Here is a 24,235-nt window from a genome sequence, read left to right on the forward strand (position 1 = left end):
CTGTCGTCTTGTTTTTGTTAATGTCTGTTGCTAAAACCGTAAGGGAAGGACAAGGGGAACAGAACGGGGATTGAGTTTCAAACTTATTCCTAAATTGTCTTCTCTGCCTCTTCCCATTCTCCCAACATACACCATTTCTTACCTGTTTTCACGATTCCTGCTTGTTAATGGGTTGGCCTTTCATCCTTTACCCTAATGCAACCTACACTGTATACCTGAAATGTATCTCTGCATGGTCTAGAAATACAAAGCTGTCTTACTTTTTTCTGTTCATTTTAGCTTGGATCAGCTGCTCATCTCAAGCCTGGACCAGCAAAAAATGCAATCTGTTTTGTCAGCAGTAGTACCAAAATGTGACATTGCTGCTATGCTCCAAGAAGTCAAAGCACAAGTAAAGGTAAAAACAAGAAGATAAAACTGGATTATTGGTGGTATTTTTAAGGGTTTTCTTAATGGCAGATAAAATATCTTCTAGTTTCAGAGCCACTCCAGTAGTCCTGTGGTACGTTACAGTTGATGGTAGTTTTACTAATGCTGGTTTTTGAATGCCTGCTATAAACCCATAATAAATTTAAATGGCTTTTGTATAAGAAAGAATATTGTTTGTCCGGTGCAAAACCAGTTTTGAGCCACGATAAATAGGCCTATTTTATGTGGGGAAGTATGCCTCCGTTTGAGTCATTATTACAGCTGAGAAACTACTGGGTTTGTCACTAACTGCACATCAGAATTTAACTTTCCACCAACCACTTGCATCAGAGTCACATTCCCCACCATGCAAAGGAATATGTGGTCCTCCTTGTGCTTGGAAGCACCCACCTTTTGCTTGAAGCTCCGACCACAGAAATTTAATTTATTTGGTTTAATGCTGAACTGCTGGTGGCTTGCAACACAAGAAAGCTGCTGCTGAAGCGTTTGTAAGAGACTACCATGACCTTTTTGTTCTCTTCTGTGGAAACTGGTTATTGCGTTAAGATAACCTGCTTCATTATCTATGTATTTCAAGAAAGTCTCCAAAGTGAAATGATTGCCAGAACATTACTTCCCTGTTTGCAGTGTTTGTGTTTGTGGGATACATCCACATCCTTTTTAAATCAGAGCAAAAGTTGATAAAATAATGACAGAACTGGAGGGGAAACTGCCATCTGGTCTGCATAACTGCTGGCTGAGCCGCATTTAGAGTGTTACTGAGTCTTATTCACAAAGGTTGTTATGTCAAATGTGGAACAGGCTGGGGTGGGGATCAGGACCTCTCTAAAATACCCAGCTTTACCTCCTTCCAGAGACAGCATAGCTAAGGCTTGCAAATCTCAAGAGCTTGGTGAGCCAAGAGGGTTTGGTAGGTTTACTGATAAAACTAGTACTGGATTGTGCTTCTGGCCAAAGGTAATTAAGTGTTCTTTAAAGTATTTTGCATGGGGTCTTGGAGAGATTATTTATTTACGCCACTTTTCAAAGTCAGAGAACTCAAATATTTATAAAGCTGAATGCTTTTTGGAATGCACTCCTTGTCTGCATAGTTTCTTATCCATATTTAAGCCCAGTATGGCTTGTATGCTGGAAAATTTTATGCTAGTCAAATGCTGGATTTAAGTGTACAATGGGACTGTTCTTCATAGTTAGGCAATTGCTGAAAAATGAGATGGGCTGACTGAGAGCTTCCCCAGGAAGAGTTTGTCATCGTCTTTCACTCTGAACAGTGCTGAATTTACTGATAGCATTTTAAAAGTGCTACTAATATATAAAAAATAAATATAAAAGCATTTTATTGCTTAAATCTCTGTGACTGATGATCTTTGGGTAACAGGCTGAACAGATGATCACTGGAGACCTTGTGTGCCCACTCTGTGGCCAAGTAAAGCAACTAGCATCCACAGCCAGGTATCTGTGCCCCATAGCACACATGCTGGCTGAGGACAGCATTGAGAGCTGGGGAAGGAGGAAGTGCACAACCTTGGCAATGGGAAGCCAGGGTTCAGACTATGCTGATGACTGGCCTAGGATGTGTGGTCCTCGCACAGTGCTCTAACATCTGAGCCTCGGATTCTGATTTTTTTTTTCCTTCCCCAGTGTATGCAAATTAAGTTGTGTTAGCAAAGGTTGAAAAGAACCTGAACTCTTAAACAAAAAGGGTTGCTATAGTACTTAATAGTCAAAGGTATATGTATGCTTCCATTACCCTCTCTGCACTTCGAAAGGGGCTAGCCTAGATGCTTAACTAGGTTTATTATTTCTAGCCTAATGTAAAGCTGTTCTCACTTTAGCGCAGGTGAGAAGGGTCTTAACATCTACAAAAGACCATAAACCAAGACATTCAGACCTGACTGCCCTTCTCTCCTCAAGCACTGACAGATCAGTGATGTGGAACAGGGTGGCATCAGTTTCTGACATTGGCTCTATGCATTGCAGGGATGCCTGAAAATTTTCCAGGGCCAGTATTTGGCAAAAACAGTACATAGTGAGACCAAAAGTCTGATTGTTTTTTCACCAAAAATCAATAATAACCTGTGGTTTCCTGTGGCTTTTGAAAAAAATTAAAAGGCAAATGCTGAGTTAAAATGTTGAGTTTAGTGAACTAAATATGTCATTTAATGCTAAATAGATTAAGAGGTTGGTTTCTAATGATGTGCCATTAATTTTAGTGTTGGCAGTTTCTGGAAATGACTGATGCTGAATAGGATCCCAGGGAAAAGCTGAGACCTGCTTTCTACTCCCTACTTCTGATTCTTTGCCCCACAGGCAGTTACTATCCCCTCGCTCCACCAAATGCCTACTTATAGTCCCCCTTACACCACAAAACATAGTGTCTGTAACAGTGTCTGGTTTTGTCCTAATAACCATTCAGAAGACAGCACCAGACTCACTGGATGGGACTGCTGCTGTCATGGCAAATTCTGTATTTTGGCAGAAGGCCGTCACTTCGAAGAAACCAGCTTTACACCTTTACTCTGGTCTGGAGCCAAGTTCAGCCCTGGTGCGGACCTGCACCAGTCCCTTTCCTGTGCTAGATGCTCCCATTTACACTACAGTACAGCTTTGTCCTGTTTGGATCACTAACAGGCTCCTTACTTTCACCTCCCAAGTGAAAAACTTTCTCCTGCTGTCCCATCTAACCTTCCCAAGCTTCAGTTTGCAGCCACTTCCCCTTGCAAGATTGTCTAGCACTGCTGAGAAGAGGTTGATGCAACTGCCCTGCATTACGTCTCTGTTACTGCCTTTCAAGGGCAAGGAGAAACAGGATAACAAATGTGTTAGTAATTCCCCAGAAAGTACAGTGCATGATCCAGAAAGGTATATGGGAACTATTGAGTTTTGACTTCAAAATGTCAAGCAGTGCCAAGTTGTTAACAGCCTGTGAAAATTAGTCTGTCCAAGGTTTAATACCCTTCCACTATCCTAATTTTGACTTTGCTTTCCAGACTTGAACTGACCAAAGAAACCTTTGCTGTCAGGTACCCGAGCTCTTCCATATGGCTGCTACTCATCTGTAGCGCGAACAGAAATGCATTTAATGTCTCGGTTTCAATTCCTTGAGTTGCTTTTTTTCACTTGCCATAATCTAAGGGTACTAGGAATTTGTTATTTGTGTAGTTACTTGGTCTTGATCTTTGGTTTTGTTTTTCTTCTCCTTTCCCTTCTCCTTCCCCTCCATCTCCATTTTTTTGCTAGAGCAAGGAAGACACATACTTTGTAGTCTTGCACAAAGAAGAAGGAGGTGGCCTGGGGTTTAGTGTTGCTGGAGGAATAGATCTGGAACAGAAATCAGTCACAGTAAGTGATGGCTGCAGACATTTTGTTGCAAAGCTCACTTCAAGGCAGGCTGGTGATCAGATCAGGTGCTCATTTATCAAGGCTTACTACAAGTCATTCGTAGTCATAAAACAGTGTTTCTCAGAGGTGGCTGCATACCATCTGCTACTGAAATCACAGCGTTTGGGAAGTGTAATTTTTAGTATTGGAGATGGATGCCAGTTATGTCTTTGGTCTTGAAAAGTCTAACTGGATGGAATCGGCTCGATCTAAATCCTATCCATGTAAACAGAATTCTGCATGCAGTTGCAGTGCATGCAGGCTTTTAGGGAAGATTTTCATTCCCAGCCCTTGAAAGTGAGCTCTGCACAGCAAGTTTTTTTAAAGTTTTTGCAAATCGTGAAACTGTTTCAGACCTCAGCAAATGTTCTGGATTTCATGTCACAAATTTGTTTCGGTGTTATCAAGACCTGTGGATGGTCAGTAAATGAGGGTGGTTGTTCTGTTTGTTGGTGTTTTTTTAAGTCTTCTACAGCATTCTGAATCAAAGGTATTGTGTACCATTACATGATGTTGGTGTGTAAAAAGTGATACCAATCAATTTATTTACTGTTCAAAAGAGACCAGTGAGACAGAAAAAGCCAAGACAACTGGTGTCCTGTGTGACTATTTTCTTACACAAGATATGCATTTAAATTCTGTCCTGAGAGAGCGAGATCCATTAAGTGCTGCGATTAGAAGGGTATGTCCTCAGTCTTTGGGGCCTGCAGCAGCCCTTGCAGAAATCTTCTGGTTTTTGCACTTAGACAAGACCAATAGAAGTAGATATATTTTGCATTAAGTAGTCACTGAGTTAGAACATGCTCACAGTCTAGTGAATGGACTCTGCGTCTCTTGCTACAAAACTTGTGTTCCCTGCTTCTGGTCCAAAGACTCACAGTGGCAGCTGTGAGCAAGAGGAAGGCTCAACAGTGTCCCACCCCAGAGAGCTCCTCACCTAAAGACTGGGACGCTACCTAAAAATACAGCTTCTTGTGCTGAGTAGCTGATGAAGTCTTTCTCCTGGATGCCATTAACTATGAAACCAAAAGAGTATCAGCTCCTATTCTTTCCAGATCCTCTTTGTTCAGCGTGTGTAAAGCATGCTTCTCAGGTGGGCAATATGTTAATGTCCTTGACCTACTGGGATTCTGGGTCCCAGCTGGATTTAGGGTTGCCACTGGGTGCTGAGCTGCTTAATGGGCTGTTGTGCTCGCACTTGGGTGCAGAAATAGAAATACCTTGTGAGCTTCAAGGTAGTGAGGAGCAAAGCATGTGAGGGAAGGCCACAGATGTTTTGGACATGACCCCTGTATTCCACTTACCTCTTGCATTTGAGTGCCTACATCTGTTATTGAGGCTGTTGCTCAGCTTTGAATGCCTGCTTAGACTGGTTGGAAATTTATCTCCTTGGATCTGTAGGGCTGTGCAGGTGTCCTCAGTGTGGCCCTGCAGTGAGGGAACAGGAACCAAAAGGCTACTGATTTCTTGCTGTTGATCTGGGTATTAGGATAAGTTCCTAGAAAAAATGCCATGCAGAACTGTGTCTGCGGATCTGCTGTCTTGAAACTTTCCCAGCGGACCTAGAATTGCATGCATGGGAGACTATATTCTAGCTGCTGAAAGTACAGTACCTGACGGGCAAGTCTTTAAATACCAGATCTTCCATCTTTTGGTCAGTTCCTTTCTGTAAATAACACACTTCACACAACCTGCACGTGGTGGAGTTTACTCAAAGTTTAATCCACTCTGAATAGAGTATTTTTTTTCTCCAGAAAAAATGCATTTCAAACCCTTTGCATGTATTTGCATATTTGATCAGCCAAATTGAGACGGACAATTAAATACTTGTACAGCTGCACAAAGTCAGAGCCTTTCCAGGCGCAGATGCTGTGCACCACTTAGAAGGGTGCATTTGAAAACTGGACAGGGTGCATGTCCCAGTCAGTGGGAATTTGGGGAGTGCGTGTCACACACCGCAATGTTGTCCTTGGTGTTTGCTGTAGCACGGATGTGGATTTAACCTGTGTGTCACTTGAGGTATGTTAACCGAGGACCTTTGAGGAGTTCAGTGAAAGCTTAAGTGATTTGTGATGTTACATTCTCAGCTGGTTTTAGTTGTCTTTGGCTTAGAAATGACCATGCAGTAATAGCATCTTTTCCTGTGCTTTCCCCCCTATCCCTAACCGCATTTCTCTTCCAGTCACTTAGACCTTAGTATTGGTGTATAAGGGTGTTCATTGGCACAAATGTTGCGTGCTTGATATCCAGTCAGTGAGCACTGATGGCAAACTTTGGTAGGGTCTCCGTGTTCGCCTTGGCCTGTAGAGCACTACATGTGGTCATGAGATTAAAGCATCCTTTAAGTTAAAATCTTTCTTGTAGGTCCACAGAGTGTTTTCAAAGGGAGTGGCATCTCAAGAAGGGACTATACATCGAGGAGATCTTGTTCTGTCAATCAATGGCAAGTCTCTTGCGAGCTCAGTCCATGGGGATGTCCTGAATACCCTTCATCAGGCAAGACTATACAAATATGCGGTCATTGTCATCCAGAAGGAAAAAGACAAAGCAAACAGTTCCTCCAGACTTGAGATACCAGCTACTGGCAGAAAATGTGTGGGGTCTGGAAAGGATGTTTCCATGGAAATAGGAACAGGTATGATTTTTTGTCCAAGTTGGAAGGATTCCCTTGCAAAGCAGACTGAAGGGAAAAATGTCCATGTGTTTTAGATTAAAAGCATCTGTGTCTTATGTGATGGAAGGGAGCAAATGAAATTACCTTTAAATTTTATTTGTTCTCTTTGGAGCCTAAATGGAGTTTGGTTTTGAATGACTTTGGGTTTTTTTGTTGTTTTTTTTTCTAATATCATAACTAGGCAGAAACTTAGAAGGACATTTAGGGCCTAATCCAGTTAGGGCCTAATCACTACTGAAGTTACTGATTCCACATACTCTTCCAATCCAGGGTAAACTCCTTTCAAGAAATAACAGTAGTCAGTGCAAGAAAGCAAGAAAGCAACCAACCAACCTGCCTGCCCCCCCTTCCCCCCCCCCCCCCCCCAAAAAAAAAAAAAAATCAAGGAAAACCCCAAGCACTGCAGTTTGTTATGCATAGGCACTGAACTTGCTCTTTGTAATAGCAGATTTCATACTGTTTCTACTAAAAACAGAAAAAACGATTTTGATATTAGAGTAAATTGAGCTAAGCCAAATCAGTCAGCCATCCCATAGGAAACTAGCAATAAACAGTTTAAGTGGAAATGTATCAGTGGAATAGTAAGTTCCTCTTTGAGAACAAGACAGAATTTCCATGTGAAGGCTGCACTTGGTGTTACAAACAGATCTCTCGATTTTTGTGTATAATTAAGACACAAAACCCTTTAGTATTTGTCCATATGCTGCTGCTTTGAGACCAGGGGATGATCTGCTTCAGCCTCGCACTGCTGCAGTGTCACTGGGAGTGGGCAGTGGTGACAGCTTATTGCTGAGAGATATGGTGATGTGGCTTTCCCTGCCTTCCAGGGCAATACCAGGCACTCAACTCAGACCACCCCAAAACCAGGACATGGAGCTGCCACTCACTGTTTTTAACTAGTTCAGTGTAATCATTACTGTTTGGGTTTTTTTTTCCTGTAGCAATTTTTATTGTTTTATGCTTTCACTGGGTTTTCTAGAACAGCCTTGTAGTACAGCTTAAAAGAAATAGGAAGCACTCTGTATGAATCAGCCTTTCTGGAATTGCTCCCGTGGGTATTAATGGATGTAATTACTTCAGAATCCCTTTCTGCCCTGAACTCCCAGCATCCCGCACGGACAAACGCAGAATATCTGCCGAGTAAAGGCACTAGGGGGCAACACTATCTCATAAACAACGTCGTATTGGGTTGTTAAGATCGTACTTCCATCCTGGAAGGCAAAGCACATCTGATGTTTTAGATAACGTTCAAAGTTGTTTGAGATAACGGTAGCAGTAATTTTTGATAATGTGGACTGTGTTTTACATTCACACAAGGCAAAGGGGTTCCTGTTTTCCAAAGTTGTACATTTATTTCTTTCTAAGCAAAATCGTATTTTATGTCAGCTACAGCAATATTGCATTCTAAAAATATCTGCTCTGTAGGAGGCAGGATGCACCTACAGGTAATAATGGTTACTTCCATAGATACGAGACCAGAAACAATTCTTCACACTAGTAAGTGATTACCTATTTTTCCTTAAAGAGGATGGAACGTGTTTGTTTAATGTAATGTTTCATTCATTACTGTTATTTACAAAGACGTGGCTCATTGAGTAAGCAAGTGGGAACAAATGAAAAAGAAATATTCTCTACTCAGTAATTTTTCAGTTGTTTTCTTGATGTTTAGAGTCTTTGCTAAATTTCCTAATGTTTAATCTTGACCAAAAAAACCAGCTTTGGCAGGTTTTTGTTGAATGTGCAAAATGAAAATGTCTCTGTGTGTAAATGCATTTTGTACTGTCTCCCCTTCGTAGCTGCAATAATACATGTTCACTTCTGAGAAACTGGGTGATAGTGTGTTCTAGTTTGAATATGAACTGAATTCTGAATTGGCATTGTCACTGCAGCAAAACCAAAACCAACCAAACACAACTTGCAATTTACTGTTAAAAGTATAACAGGATGTTGTATATATTCTGTCACAGATCCAAACCTGGATATGAATGATGTCATCTGCGTTGAATTATTGAAAACCTCTGCTGGCTTGGGATTCAGTCTTGATGGTGGAAAAGCTTCCATTGCTGGAGACAGGCCCTTGCTTGTAAAAAGAATATTTAAAGGTACTACAAGCACGTAGTGGATATTATCCCAGTTTTCCTTTTGTGCATTGTACAGACATTTTAATTCTTGGATTCAATTTTTGTTTGAAGCAAGGGTGTTTTTGTGGCCCTCATTTATTACCATTTACTAGCCAAAGTGGTCATTAAAAAAATACTCCTGGGAATGGCTAGAGACTGGATTTGCTAGTAAATATTTGTGGTGCAATTTGATTTACTAAATATGATGCAGTTTCTTCCTGGGCTTGTCCACTGTTCTAGTTACAGCAGCAATTTCTTAGAAAATTTCAGCAGCATTATTGTGTATTTTTGAGAAGTTTTGGGAAGTTCATGCCTTATCCAGTTCCTTTTCTAAGAAAAGTGCAATGTGGGTAATTACTGTGATTCTGAAGCACCATCCTGCATTATACCCAATTATTAATTTTACCTTTTTTTCTTTGATTTTTTTTTTTTGCTAAGAATATGTGATGTTTGTATTAAAAACTGCCACTCTTGGATATTTTGTTTGTCAGCAGGCAGTTAAACTTACTTGGACCATGTACAGAAAGGAAACCAATCCCAGAATTGTGCTATGATTTTAATATGTGTTAGTCTGGGATTCAGTTTAGTGGAAAATATAGGGTTTTTTTCTGATGGAAACTGAAACTCTCAATGAAGCTGCAGGTGCACTGCATTTTTACAGGATTACATTTCAGTGGTTTTTTCTCTCATCAATGAAAAAAAAAACAAACTGATACTTCCTGACTTGCTTACCAGTTTCTTTGTGTGGGTGTTTTTCCCTGTTTAGAAAGTGATTCTGAGGGTAAAAAGCATATTCAATTTTTGAGCTCATTATTTATATCCTGAGATACAGTCCTTTTCCCCTGTTCTCCCTGTGATGGCTGATGTTAGTTAAATTGTCTTTACAGAAAGCACACATTCATCAACAGTGCAAGGTGTGCCCATCTGGGAGCTGTTTCAGGTCTGATGGGTTTGTCCTAAGTTTGTCACCCGTGTTTGGTTTGTTCATCCATGTTACCCAGGTTTTAGAATCTATGGCATTACCTGCATGTTGAAGTTCTTCTTGAGAAAATATATCCGTGCCACATACAACCTATACGTTTATTTTATCAACAAGGTTTTCTTAGAGCTACAGAGATAACATACAGCATATTTCAAGCACTCAAGAAGCTTCCTTCAAAAACAGACACTTATTCTAAGAACCAGGGTTTATCTTGGTTAAAATAACATTTTCTGTGAAATGCAGCATGGGGTAGGTTGCTAGAGCTGAGCTGAACATAAGTGACTTGTACTGAAATTGCTACTGTTGGAAAAAATGGTTTAGTTGCTGTTCATCACAGTGGAAAGCAAATTTTTGCGGGCTTATGTTTTTGGGTTTGGTTTGGGGGGGGTTTTACACTGACTTTTTTCCTTTTTTGCTTCTAGGTGGTGCTGCGGAGCAATCTGGAAACATAGAAACTGGAGATGAAATTCTTGCTGTTAGTGGAAAATCATTACTTGGCCTCATGCATTATGATGCCTGGAACATCATTAAATCTGTGCCAGAGGGCCCTGTGCAGCTACTAATTAGAAAACACAGAACTTCAGTATGATGGAAGCACTGCATCTAATCACACTTGCTAAGACAAAACATTTAAAACTGGCTAGAAGCTTTGTTTCTAAAGAAGTCTTTGTTTCTAAAGCCACACAAAAGTGTCTTAATTCTCTACAGAGAGGTGCTAAGAGCCTTGGAGAACCACTGAGCAAGCATGTGATGAGCATCGTAAAATCTCACCTAGTTATCGAGGATGAAGGAAGCCAAATGTTAGAGACATTTTTGTATTATGTGGCAGTTTTAATGGAACTTTAAGACTTCTCCTGGGTTTGATTTAAAGTATTTTGACTGAGATAAATAACACTGTGCCTGTCCCTGATATTTTTAGTATCTGCAGACTGTTGGGAGTATAACTTGCTGGTTGCCATCCTGTTGACAAGGATGGGTATTTAGACTATACTATATCACTTATCTGAAATGAGACTTCCAGGCACTTACTTAAGGTCTGGTCCTTTTGTTGTTGTAATAAGAGAATGTCTGGAACAATCTCACTTTATTCTTCTAAGTGCAGTTTTGCTAAAAATGCATGACAAAAGAGTATAATTTTGCACAACTTTTATGCGTAAAACATGAGCATTTTATTGCAAAGCTGAAAAATCCTCTTAACATTGATGAACTAACTCAGCATCCACCACACGTGAATCTGTTCTTAGATGCAGCTTATATCTGAAAGCAGTTAGCATTAACGCGGTAGAAATCTGTGAGCAAGAAAATCATGTCCAAATAATAGGCGATTATCCACCAAAGTGTCGACTGAGTTGTCAGTTGTGATTAAAATGGGAGCTGTAAAAATCAGGGTCTGGATTTTCAGATTCAGATTTCAGATAATATTAGGCACCTTTGAAATATATATATTTTTAAAAGAGAGATAATTTGAAGTGCTGAGCACTTGCAGATCCCACAGACTTCAGTGATCATTAAGTACGTCTGCAAGCCGGGCTGCTTTCATTTGTCTGCAAGAAGTTTAAGGCTGCCCAACTTGAAACACTCAAGCTGGAGAATGGTGGCCTAAGGATGGGGATTATAACAGATTAAATCTGAACTGACTAGTGGTCTGAAAAGCCACTGGTGGCTTTTAATCACTTTTTTTATTTGTTTTCTCCTGTTCAGTATTTATTTTCATTTTTTTGAGAGTGCGTGAGGATGTATGTGGAAGATCTAAGTGCACTCAGCTGCGTCAGGAACAGGCTGATGCTGAGGGTTCTGGATGGTGAAAATGAAGACTGTTTGTGTAGATGGGAGAAACCATGGTGTCAGGTATAGCAAAAGTGAAAGTGTTGCAATGCCATAGGCGCTTAGTTTGGGTTTTCTCACCTCTGCTCACATTAGAGGTTATCGGTAGCAGGCCATGCTGCTGAGTGTTATTTATAGTCTGCTGTGTTGGGAGGAGGGTGCATGGATGCAAGAGATTAGACTCTGTTATTTCTCTTCCTACATCAGGGATAGCTAAACAACATAAAAGAGATACAGGAGGAAATGGGCCAGTGTCCTTATCAGCTGAGAACAAGTTGTTTGTTCCAGAGTTCTCAGGTTGTTTGTCATGTTAGGCTAGAGGCTGCTTGCAGCCAATATGCCCAGGGTTGAAGAGCTCTCAGCCTGGAATCGGTCCGAATCAGAAGTGCTGCCCACATTTATAGTGAGCCAAGACACTGTGCAGCAGTTACAAAAAGGTCTGGGCTTGTCACTTGGCCCTACCCCAAGATCATACAGTTCCGTTTATTTACATTTATTCAACAGTACTTGGAGTGATTGCTTCCAGGTTAGTGGAGCACTCACTTTGGTTCATTTCTGTGACAGCTTCATTAGAGTGCAACTTGTGAAATGCAGAGGAAAATTCAGTTCTGCAAGGCAACCCAAGACCAGGTGAACAGAAAAGCTGTGCAATGTTTGCCTAAAAATGAATAGATTTAATTCTTTTTCAGTGATGTATTAGCATTTGAATCCAGGGAGAGATGCAGCTTTTGGTTACAAGGAAAGGCAATACTGTGTGTAGTCCTATAGCTGCTTTACCTGCAGGATTTCTGTTGAAACTAATTCAGGTTCAGTGCTGTGAAATGACTGTGGAGCTGGGTCCCTTGCGACCCCAAAGCTTACTTGTTCTCTCGGGACTGGTCTTTTTCTCCAGTCACCTCTGTGGTGGGAGAGGCTTCAGGAGGATGCAGCACTTGAGGTCGGAGGACCACACTGAGGTTGCAGGCCTGTTCTGGGATAAAACAGATTACCCCTGTGTATTTGCTGAAAAGAGAGAAGACATTTGGCAATGGCAATTAAACGGTGAGGCCTTCTTCAGGAATGACCAAAATCTGACTGTAATAGCGTGTATAATAGATACATAAAATGCATGTGGAATTTAATGCAGCGTAGTAAATACATACCTGTATACGTATAATACGTTCAAGTGCAGTACTGACTTTTTGCTACTTTAGTGTGGTAAATCACAGTTGTGTTTTAGGAAATGGCTTTTTTTTTTTTTTTTTTCAGTCCACAGTTTAAAATTTGGGAAGTTCCAATGCAGGGAGGCATGTGTCTGTCTCACTCCTAAACCGGTGTGAGCTCAAAGGTAAAGTCTTCATTTTGTAAATTAAATTTAATTTGAGGTAACTTAAGATGATAACGTGGTGGATATTTTCAGATGCTTATTTGCAGGTACTGTTCATTGTGAGTGATTTAGAAGGCTTTCATTTTTCAGTAATCAAACACTGTTCAGTATTTTATTTTACATGCACGTAGATATATGTTGGCTGAGTAACAGCAAAAATATGGGGATTTATGTGTGTGATTCAGTAGTGCCTATAATTTAAAAGATAGGTTTAATGTTTTAACTCTGATAGTTATTAATGGGTAGAATGATACTTCTTTACTAACATTACAGCAAGAAAAAGAATAGTATTTAACCCTGATTGTTTCTGTTCCTGAAAATACTTTTTTCCTTTTTTTTTTTTTTTTTTTTGTGAAAGAACAAGAAATATCTTTACTGATGCTACCACTGTTGATATGATGACTGTAGCATTTCCTGACATCTCTATTGGGGTGACATTCCCCATAAAAGCCCCAGGATTTATGTAATATGTGTGTCTGCTTTATTAGAGTAGACCAAACAGATGTAGTGAACCTTCAGTTATGCACCTGGCAAAGTAACTGTGTTTTTTCTGAGAGCCTGGTCATACTAAAATGACAGAGGGCATTGCATTAGTTCATCAATATTCAGTAGGTTCACGAGCATTTTTGGCCTTGCTGTTTGCCTATCAGTCCCCACGATGATTCTTTACCATGTGAGATGGTTGGCCAAGCTCTAGGAGAGCAGTGACTCTCCAGAGATGTGCAGCTGCGTCTTGGAAGACCAAAAAATCAGGATGAAATTACACATCTGGTCCACAACTCTTCACCAGGGACCTGAAGATAAGATGAATTTGCTCCTAGAAGGAGAATGGCTGGTGGAGGGCTTTGCTGCTTCCAGGCTTTACCAGCTCAAGGTGCACATCCTGGATGTGACAGCAGGCTCTGGTGCAATACTGCTGTTGCACATGTTGCAGCTTTTTGTACCTGGAAGCTCTTTCCATCTTCTGTGGGGACTGCATCTGTATTAAAAACTGTGATGTTAGGCCTAAATTAGAGAGGGAGCAACATCTGATAATTTTCTTCCAAAAAAAAATAAAAATGAGGGCATATAGGTATTAAGAACCTGTTGAATGATTCATATTTTCTAATGACCCATATTTTTAATTAACTCTAGTTAATGTTCTGCAGTGGTTCTTGTCAAAATGTGAAGGAACTATTTGCAGATGGGGATATTTACCTGTTTCTATGTTTAGAGTATGTAACTGTACAAGTGGAAATATTGATGAAGAGTAGACTAGATCATGTGAGAAATTAAGGTTCCACTCTAGGTAGGTTTTGTGTGTTAGGCTGATACACTTACTGTATGATATTGTATATTTACACTTTTATTTATATAAATAAAACTTCTTTTAATGAAAACTGTTTAATATGCCTTGTATATTATAAAAAAGTGAGTGCAATAACATGAAATAGATTGTACATTTTCCAATTTGCTGTCTCTGTTATGTAAATCTGTATTGCCATAAACTGTTTTGTCTGGGTTTTTTAGTGATTTTGAAAATAAATGGTATCCTTAGTACTCCTCTAGGTATTTATTTCTGTTATGCTGAAGTCTGGTCCACAGTTGGAACTGGCATCACAGGGACAAGGTTGTCAGGGAGAGCACAGTCAAAGACTGTGTGTTAACACGGTCCAGATGTGTGTCTAAGCAAGAAGTAAAATACCGCCCTCCAAGAACTGTCATTCAGTGTGAAAAGGATTAAAGCTTTAAAGAAGTGTTAGAAAGTGTTTTAGAAGACCTGTTTTGCTGTCTTGGAAGCTATGCTGTGCTTTTTCCTGCACCTGTGTTAGGAAAATGCAGAGGGCAAAAGTGAAATGTGAGTTTTCATCAAGAGCAGCAGACTCTGGAGCACATCAGTTATAAACTGTACATCCTGCCCCGTCCCTGGGCTATAAGAGAATGGGTTGTGCATGGCATGTAGGGAATATGTACATACAACTAGTCCTAGCCTGGTATTTGTTCTTGCCTTCCAGCTACTCTGGGGATAAAAACCCAGGTGAGCTGGTAGAATGGGCCTGGGCTGGAGGCAACCTCTCTGTGGATGGAGTGGAGCTGTAGCGGAGCTCATAATGGGTGGTGCAGCCCATAACCTCCAAACTGGGAAAGTTTGCATCAAGTGGTCCACCTTTTTATGGACACAGGTGCCTCCACAGTCACTGCGCAGTAGCTCAAAGCAAGCCGGCAGCCCAGAAAGCTCTCCTCTCTGCTGCTCTGACACGCAGCATGCCGGAGGCACCCAAAATTCCCCGCTGCCTGGCAGTGCACGGGCATGCCAGCGCGTCGCTGTGGGGTGGGCTGAGCTGGAGGAAGGAGCTCCTGAGCTCAGTGCTGATATCCGCATGGCAAGCCTGTGTGCATTGCTCTCTGTTTGAGCGCTGGGCTGGGCGCGCATGTCTGGCAGCTCCCACCTGGCTCAGGGCACAGTGCAGTCCTGCCCTCGCCTCGGTGCAAGTGTGGCACTCACCTGTGTCTCTCCTGCTCTGGCTGGCAAACCTCACCGTTTCCTCCCATGCACGGTGCTGCCTGAAGGGGCCAGGTGGGTTTTTCCTGCGAGGGGAGGAAGGCGTTTTACTTTCCCGTGCCGGTGGTGTGGAGGGCATTTCCCTCATCCCTGGGCTTGTGCCCCAAGAGCTGCTGCATTTGCTTTTGGTTTCCTTCTCTGGGTGCTGCACCATGAAAGTGCAAGTCGGAAAGAGTCACATGAGGAAGGATAAGCCCTCGTGTTTCTGCTGACTCACCTTGTGGGAAAAGCTGGTGCACTAGGCTTCTGGCCTGCTCCATGGGTGCTGGGGCCCTTTCCTGGGCTGGGGGAGAAAGGATTTGTGGTATCCCAGTCTCCCATCTGCATTGGGACCCCTTTTCTCCACATCCCTCTCCCTCACAAAAAGCTGTGATGAGGGATGCAATGGAGCCTGTGTTGTTGCACAGATGAAATTGTGCAAGGTGTAAAGCCAGTAGTGTGGGAAGGGGATGGATGGGGGGGTGTGGGGTGGTGCATGCAGCCCCGTCGAGCTTGCTCTGCTATGTCTGTCCCTGGCCAGAGCCTGGCTTCTCCACCAGGACAGTATGGAGAAAAGGAAAAGGACCTTTTTAGCCCTTAGTATCTCCCCTGCTGTTCTCAGTGCTGGGCCAGCCAAGCCACTCTCCTGTCTTTCAGTGACTCCCATGTATCCATCCTCCTGCCTGTCCTCCTGCCTTCTAACATACTTTGTGAGCTGGAGTCAACAGGGCGCAAGCCTCAGAGCAGCCTGACTTTCATAAGATCAGTCTTGAATGTCTTTTTAATTAAAATCATAATTGCCCCAGACAGTGGCAGAGAATACAAAAGAGAGAGGACACAACAGATTTAATTCATAAATGCATTAGTACATACAACTTCCATTTATCCCTAAGATGTGTGAAGTGGTAGAAAATCACATTTGTTTTAGCTAACTCGGCTGTGTTTTGGGGATTGGCCTTTTTCTGAAGGCTTTGGGGCATGGGCAAATGGGGAACTTGGCACAAAAGGCAAGAAAAGTTTGCGGTTTCAGACGCGGCTTTTTTTAGTCCCATATCACTAACGTACAAAGCTCAGATCTTAATAAGGAGAGACACCTACTTTGTTGTTTGCATTCAGGTCTATCATTCTACCTGAAAAGTTCTGGTTTATTTCTCCTTTTTTGCATCTTTGCCGCTCTCCTGTTCCTGTTAGCGTGATTCAACGCAACTCATGTCCAAATAACCTTTGGCTGCTCACGGCTCCAAAGCCTCATCTGTATTTCCAGGAACGTACCAAAACTGCCACTGTACCACATTTGATTGCAGGCTAATGGTCGCTGCCTCTGTCCCCATGCAGGGTTGGTGTGAAGGAGGGCCGCTGGGGGGAGGTTCCCCATAGCCCTCCCTGGAACTGGTGGCTGGATGGGCAGCTGGGCATGATGCCCGTGCATGCAGGAACTGACACCACAGGGCAGCACGTGACTGTGATGAGAAGGGGAAGCAAACCCTGCTCAGGCCATGGGCAGCCCCAAGCCATGCTTCCCAGTGCACAGAGCCATGCAGGCTCAGCACCAGAGCCAGCCGTCGCTGCAGGGGGCATGTCCACCCTGCTGCCTCTGTGCTGCCAGCCCCTTGCCCTTGCCTTGCACTGGGCTAGGAGATTCAAAGCTTTGGTCCAACAGTTTGGTGGTGTTTTCCTTTTTTCTTCCTAGGCAAGGTTGGGTTGTGTAAATGCCCTTTCAGCACCTCTGTGCTGTGTCTAGCACCCCCGTACCAATAGGTGCCTGGGGAGTAAATAATACTGTGTTATCTAGGGGTGATCCCCATTGCTTCTGGTAAAGGAGGTCAGGTCATTTCTCCTCATCAAGGAGTACAGATGAAGCCAGACTGTCATCACCAGTCTTGAGCAAAAGCCCATTTCGGACTCTGCCTTCATGGAAGAAGCAGCCGTGCTCTTTCCATGTAGTTGTGTTCCTCAAAGTACTTGACTCAGCAAAAGACTTCACCTATGAATGATGATTGCAATAATTTACAATTTTTTTTCTTTTAAAAATAAAAAATCTGACATAAAAAATGATCTTAAGAAAGAACATTTGATGCAAATTAACATCTCCCAAAACAAGGAGTTGCTCTTCCATCCCGCAATGCTTAAAGCTGTGACTAGACCAATCTTTTCCAACAGTCAGTGTATTTTCTGAAGTTAGCCAACACTAAACCCAGGGCTTTCTACCTTTCTGCTGGTAGTCCTATATGTGCTGACCTCACCTCACTGTGCATCTGAGTCAGTCTGACACCACTGTGCTGAGCAAGCAAGTTACCTGGAGCTGTAGTTCCTTGGACTTTTTCCTATCGAGCAAAGCCATTTCTTTGATGCACTGCTGATGCCACAGCTGTCCTGGGAAAAGCCCAGCTGCTGTTGTCAAAAGTTACCTCCCTAATTCCTGGTCCTGGGCGGGAAGGACATGGATGCAGCCTCATGCCTTTGTCACTGCTTGGTCACGTCCCTTTCAAGAGCATAAAGGAGAAAGCGCAAGCAGAAATCTGCCCTTAGTTGCTGCCACATAGCAGGTGGCTAAGGTGGCTGCAATCCCAGCCTGGATCCCAGAGCCAAGGGAGAAGGCACAAACATGGTACCTTGACCTAGGCAGAGTGCAATAACACAGGCAAAACCCCAAAGGCACAAAAGCCCAGTGATGGGCACCATCCTGGCACCATCCTCTGCTGTGAGCCCCCTGGGTGGGTGCTGTGGCAGTGTCACAGTGGTAAACCAGGGGTGCCAGCATCCTCGCAGCAGCTCCAAGGACTTTTCACTGGCCTTTTCTTAGTGCTGCTGAAAGTAGCTGTGGTTTCAAGGTTTGCAAGTTGGCCTATCCCTGGTGGAAAGGTGCCTTGGCCCTTCAAGCAGTGGTGGTGGCACAGAGGATTCAAGCCAAGTGGTGCTCCCACCATCCTTTTATGGGAAGGAGGGAACGACACCAAAGCCCTTGTAAGATTAAATGGATGAAACAGTTTTAATTGAGGTCATTGCCATTTCATGGGATATCTCCTGTTCCTGAAGGAGTGACACCTGCCTCCGTGCTTTCTGAGAGCTTGTGAACTGGTGAGCTTTGCATTGCAAAGAGACCATGAATGAGAAGACAGGGCAGCCTTGTTGCGGCTGGTTTCTTACGCCGTCATCCAGACAATATAGTGACACATTTGGGTAAAGACCCTTGTTTACAGCTGTAACAGCTTTCAAGATTATTGCTCGCTGGCAGTCACCTTCTTCATGGAAAAGTCTGCCAGACTGAAAGACAACACATCATATCCCCAGCCCTTCCTGTCCAGCCAAGGTCCTTGCACCTCTACGGATGCACGTCATGTCCTCGCACCGTCTTGTGCTGACGGGAGGAAAATGATAAAATTAGTCCCTTCCAGCAGTGTATGCTTAAAAATAATGAGTGGCATATGAGACATTGTTTTTCAGATGACTTAAAGAACAAACATCCCATGGAGGGAGAGGGCAGGAGGGAGGTGGTGTCTGTTGTCTAGCAATTTGTTTAGGAAATACCACTTGTGCATCCGGTGTCAGGTGTGAGAGTGTGAGCTGCCCGAGGGCACTGGGCTGGTTTTCACTTGCATGAGCACAGTGTGAATGCATCCTGGGGCAGCACTTGTTGCTCTGGCAGGTGCCTGCAGGCTGTGGTTAGCACTACAGGGCAGCAGCTCCAGCAGTTTGCTCTGGCAGGTGGGTTTGGTTTGTTTTTTTTGCTATCAGGTGCTTGTGGGTGAGTCAGGTGCCTTCAGACAGTGATGCCATGCCCCAGTGATGGGATATTTTTTCCCTGCCCTTGAGGGAGGAGCATGTCGCGAGCTTTGTGCTCTGGCTGTGACCTGGTGGGAGAGGGGCCAGCTCGGGCAGGCAGTGGGTGAGGGTGTCTGGATGTTTTCACGAGGCTGATGAGTCTTACAAGTGTAATCTGCTGGTGGAGTGGTGCAAAAATGCAGCGTACAGAACTTGTAGTAGCACTTGGCACCAGGCTGATGGTCTTTCTCGGGACTGCTTTGCTGATGCCCCCTGAAGTGAAGCTCTTCCAAGCCTCTGCTGGTGGCAAACTGGGAAAGGACAGGGACTTGCTTGCCTTTTTTGTTTACTAGAAAGGAGAGGCTTTGGCCATGAAGCTCATAGTCTTTCTTGTGCTGGGAACGCATGCCCCAGGTGTGGTGCTCCCTGCCCATGAAGCTGAGGAGAAGCAGCATGGTGAGTTACTGGGGAAAGCCTGCTGATGTGCACAGCATAGCAGGTGAGGATCTTGGACTCTCCTCTCCACAGACACACCTTTGGCTCCCAGCTTTAGGGAAGAATATACTCTGCACTACCTCTTCACTATTCCCTTGCAGTAAGCAGTATAATTTCCCCCTTTTCCAGAACTCCAGATTTGAACTTCAGAGAAAGTAAAATCTGACCTTGGCAAAATGCTGTATTCCTTTCTGCTGGCATCCTAGACAAACCCTTAACTTGGATGTCTGCCCTTCACTGATCCCTAAGGAATCTCCCACAAAGCTGCTAGACCTCTGGTAGAGGGTAATGAAGCCCCTGACACCATGCAACTATTCTGCAGGAAGTAGTTACTGGCAAATATTAGAATAGGTGTCTCAGTTTCCCATTTTGAAGTTCAAGGATATGGTTATGTCTTGTTCCTCTTAAAGGCAGAAGTCAAAGCCTAATCTCCCAATGCACACCTACTGGCCCCCTGCATTTGCCCTGGCATGTGCCCACTGACTTGGAAGTATGAAAGCAATTTGTATAATACAATCACACATTCAGAATCCACAAAAAAACCCTGAGTTATAACAATGACTCATTTTTCTCACAAACACATTGTATTTATTATCTAAGCAAGAATTCAATGCATAGGGCATACAGCAAAACATCTGGCCCGTATCCAGAATAAGCCTAACTTGTCTTGACAGTTACATAGCAGAGCCTTTGCGCAAGTAACAAAAGGAATCCCAGGGAGGACCATCAGCAAGTGCTTGCTCATATGCTGGCACTGATGGCTTGGATCTAGGTCTTCTTCCTGAGCTCACGGTGAATGCTAGCACTTTTAACAATGCTCAGAGAAACACAGAAACGTTTCACAAAAAGCAAATAGTGTTTGCAGATCTAGACAGAAAAATACTATGCTAATACTTAACGCAGATATCCCCGTGACAGTGCATTTATGGGCATATTTTATTTTCATAACATCAGTGTATGCTAACGCCTGAAGAACTGGGCAGGCTCTACGAAGCCTGCACCTCATTTACTATTGCATTTAAGTGTACATTGAGCAGACCACTTATATTGAAATACATATCTGCTACTAATGCGAATGCGATTGCCGAGTATTCCTGAGAGTCCCAGACAGGCACAATCATTGTTTAGTGTCCTTGATGAAGACTCCAAGACTCCACCAAGCCCAGGACATACAGCAGGAGCCCTTCTGCTGAAGTCAGGGCTACTTCTGGATGTACAGCTTTGCCAAGTTGCACGCAGCACTAGCATGGGAGCTGGTGTTTAGCCAAACAGAAAGTCTTTGCACTTTTTAATACCTGAAAAACCAACCTCTGTGCATGTCAGCAAAACACATAACTTTGCAGTACTAAGATGAAAAACAACTAAGATGTTACTGAAACATTCTCAGATAAAGTTAGGTAGCTTCGAGGAGCAGCGAACCACGCTCGTAGCTCAAGTAAATGGCAAAGCTCGCAGTAATGCCACTGGGATGGGGTTAAGTCCTCCATGCGGACAGGCAGGCAAAGTCAGTCATCTTCTGTTTTGTGAAATCAGTGACATAGGTAGCAGCCATACACAGTTAGTTGTGACAGTGACCAGAGTGATGTAATAACAATTTTGCAAAGGCAGATTCAGAAGAGCTAACAAAAAAAAATAATTATTAATGCAAACAAGAATTTTGAGGCAATAAAACCCATAATTTTAACTAACCTTGTATGTTAAGTACATTTGCATTGTATAAGGCAACAATTCAGCCTTATACAATGCAAATGTTCTTACACATAAGGTTAGTTAAGAGAAGGAACTCTGACCCCTGACCTTACGATGTAGCTACAAAACATGATCAGCTTCAACCATTTTCTTGTTAGCTTCCATCCATGAAAAATTACTGTTTAGGATCATGTCTGACATGAATTTACTAGCAAGAGTTAGTTTGCCTTGAAGGCGATCAACATGCTTAATTCAGCTCCTCTGAAGCCAACCAAGGGTAATAACCCCTCAGTGAGACAGGCATAATGCATCACCTTCCGTTGGATGGGCTACAGCGGCTTCATCAATCTGGAACTGAAATGAGGTTGCCATGAAATGAAATGGAAATAAAAAGTACATGAGAACCTTCACTTAAAAGAGTAGTTAAACACTGAGAAATCCCCGGCTACTTTCCTGTACTGACTGTAGCATTCAATTCTATTGATATTATTTCTTCAAAGAGAGGTAGTTGCTTTCTTTGAATAAATAAAATTCTCAATAAAAATTGAGATTCAACTTGGATTCATACTGAAGGGTTATTTTGTTACTTATAAATATACTTATAAAGACATAGCAGTATTTTACTGTTCTCAAGAAATTCTTTGTAATATTGAAAGAATCCTTCCACCACATGTACCTTGATATCTGCATTTGTGTAATATATATACATATAAACATGCTCCCCTCTCTGATGCATGATGTATTTCCTTTATTATCAGAAAACATTACGCTTTCTTCTAGCTAATATAATGTATTTTTATGTCATGTTTTGAACATTTTTTCATACGGCATTTTAAGCCTAAACAAGTAGCATTCAATATTTCTGTGAAATACTCAAGTCATACACATGGGGTGCACATAATTATATATTTCATATATAAAATATATATGCAAATATACACATACACACTTATACATAATACAAACTAGAAGTATGCAACACTGTGTTGATTCATAGAATTGTAAATTGTAGTCCACAAAGCAACATCCTGTAACAAATAACCTCTCAATAGAAGAGTGGTTTGCTTATAAGACAGATGAAATAATCCCACCACCAGATCCCTGTCCAGCTGAATCCATGCTTTACAGAACACGAGCAGTCAGAAACCGAGCAGTGGCTTTTGCCTCGTGGTACGCAATCCCAAGTTCCAAGACACTGATGCTTTTTTTGGCTTCTTCCCTAAGGTGGTCTGAGCTCCTGGGTGAAATGTAGCTGTGGGACACGAGGACCAAAGGGCGACTGGGGAAGTCAGGCTGCTGGAAGTCTCAGACCAGGTTCAAGGGCAAGTTCTGTCTTGCCCCAGGTCTCCCCATTGCAAGGTGAGGGGCTCTGCCCATCACTCTCCCATTTTGTTTTTTTTTTTTCCACCTGGCATTCAGATGCCAGTGTTCCTGTAACATTCCTTAGAAGAAATGTTGTGACAGCCATCCTTGAGCGGCTATAGGCAGCAAAATAGAAGGCAAAGAGCTTTCTTCGTCTCCCAGTGTCAGTGAAGTCTCTCCTTCCAAACCCACAGAGCTAGCCAAGGTCTTCCCCTGCTTTCCAGCGCGCCGGCTCCGCCGGAGCTCACGTTTCGGGGCAGAACAGCTTCATCAGGAGGTTCAGTATCTTCTGTCGCAGGTCCCACTTGTCCCCTATCCTGCGCAGCTCCAGGGCGCACTGCGCCACCGCCGCCCGCTCTGCAGGGCACACGCACGACCGTCAGACACCCGCACCGCCGTCCGCCCACCCCCTCCTTGATTTTAATGAGATCTTGGCAATATCGCATATTTCCCCCCATTTTTTCCTTCGTTTCCCGGTACCAAACATCACCCCACCCCACCCACCGTACCTCCCATCGCGTCCCCACCGGCGGTCCCAGCCGCATCCCGCGGCGCGGCGGGCGCTGCCACGGCTCCCGGTGCTGGAGCCGGCGGTGGGGGTGCGCGGAGAACCCCGTGCCTGTGTCACCCCCGCCACCGCCACCCCGCTCCCCTCACCCTCCGGTACCTGCGGCAGCGGCGGGCGGCGCGGCCTTGCGCACGGTCCTGCCGGGCATCATCGCGGCGGCGGGGCACGACGCGGCGGGGTACGGCACGGCACGGCACGGCACGACACGGCGCGGCGGCGGTCGCTGAGTGCGGGCGGGCGGGGCGGAGCGCGGCGCTAAAAGCGGCGGCGCGCGGGGCTTTCCCCGCGCTGTGACGTGCGGAAACCGCGCGGGAATCCCGCCCCCCCGCCGGGCGGGCAGGCGGCGGCGTGCCGGAGCGCGTCCCGGGGCCGCGGGCCGCGGCGGGGGCGGGGGCGGGGGCGGGCCGGGGACAGCGCCTCCGCGGCGGGACAGAAAGGCATGGCGCGATGGGGCGGGATGGGAGAGGAGGTGGAGGGATGGGGCGTGCGTGGGGGAGAGCAGATGCAGGGATGGGGTGTGCTGGAAGAGGAGATGGAGGGATGGGTGTGCTGGAAGAGGAGGTGGAAGGATGGGGTGTGCTGGAAGAGGAGATGGAGGGATGGGTGTGCTGGAAGAGGAGGTGGAAGGATGGGGTGTGCTGGAAGAGGAGATGGAGGGATGGGTGTGCTGGAAGAGGAGGTGGAAGGATGGGGTGTGCTGGAAGAGGAGATGCAGGGATGGGTGTGCTGGAAGAGGAGGTGGAAGGATGGGGTGTGCTGGAAGAGGAGTTGCAGGGATGGGGCATGTGTGGGGACAGAAGATGAGGGTATGGGATATGTTGGGCAGAGGAGATGGAGGGATGGGGTGTGTGGAGGGGAGAGGACGTGGAGGGGTGGGGCACGCTGGAAGAGGAGGTGGAGGGAGGAGGTGTGCTGGAAGAGTAAATAGAGGCATGGGGAGTGCGTCGGGAGAGGAGATGAAGTGAAGGGATGGCGCATGCTTGGGGGAGAGGAGATGGAAGCGTGGATGGGCATGCAGTGGGCCAGGAGAGGTGGAGGGATGGGGTTTGCATCTTCTGGACA

The 24,235-nt window shown here is 44.2% G+C and overlaps 2 protein-coding genes and 1 long non-coding RNA gene across 5 annotated transcripts in view; 1 reads left to right on the top strand and 2 right to left on the bottom strand.

Annotated features, from left to right (window-relative positions):
• The window catches only part of PDZD2 (PDZ domain containing 2), a 204,875-nt gene extending 190,560 nt beyond the window's left edge, over window positions 1-14,315 (top strand). For all 3 annotated transcript variants that reach the window (XM_056324674.1, XM_056324675.1, XM_056324676.1), the window contains 5 exons: window positions 280-397; window positions 3,670-3,771; window positions 6,175-6,445; window positions 8,452-8,586; window positions 10,009-14,315. In XM_056324674.1, the coding sequence (XP_056180649.1) occupies window positions 280-397; window positions 3,670-3,771; window positions 6,175-6,445; window positions 8,452-8,586; window positions 10,009-10,175 (793 nt within the window). In that variant the 3' untranslated portion in view covers window positions 10,176-14,315. The remainder of the gene's footprint in view (window positions 1-279; window positions 398-3,669; window positions 3,772-6,174; window positions 6,446-8,451; window positions 8,587-10,008) is intronic.
• Window positions 12,064-15,458, bottom strand: LOC130142539 (uncharacterized). The gene is made up of 2 exons (XR_008819437.1): window positions 15,262-15,458; window positions 12,064-12,380 (listed from the first exon to the last, which is right to left on the bottom strand). It is a non-coding gene; the product is annotated as an uncharacterized LOC130142539 (long non-coding RNA).
• A 4,661-nt stretch (window positions 15,459-20,119) lies between these two features.
• PMAIP1 (phorbol-12-myristate-13-acetate-induced protein 1) lies at window positions 20,120-23,435 on the bottom strand. Its single transcript, XM_056324677.1, has 2 exons — window positions 23,273-23,435; window positions 20,120-22,962 (listed from the first exon to the last, which is right to left on the bottom strand). Exons 1-2 carry the CDS (start codon window positions 23,322-23,324, stop codon window positions 22,850-22,852), a joined length of 165 nt encoding a protein of 54 aa, XP_056180652.1. The 5' UTR covers window positions 23,325-23,435; the 3' UTR covers window positions 20,120-22,849.
• Between the last annotated feature and the right edge of the window lie 800 nt (window positions 23,436-24,235).

This window comes from Falco biarmicus, chromosome Z, assembly GCF_023638135.1.
Source record: "Falco biarmicus isolate bFalBia1 chromosome Z, bFalBia1.pri, whole genome shotgun sequence".
In the NCBI taxonomy this organism is placed as follows: Eukaryota; Metazoa; Chordata; class Aves; order Falconiformes; family Falconidae; genus Falco; species Falco biarmicus.

Bases quoted from the DNA above. Each gene is read 5' to 3' on its own strand.
- PMAIP1 (XM_056324677.1), bottom strand. From the start codon at position 23,324: ATGATGCCCGGCAGGACCGTGCGCAAGGCCGCGCCGCCCGCCGCTGCC. The intron at 22,963-23,272 runs GTACCGGAGGGT...TGTGCCCTGCAG, and splicing joins GCCGCCCGCCGCTGCCGCAG to AGCGGGCGGCGGTGGCGCAG.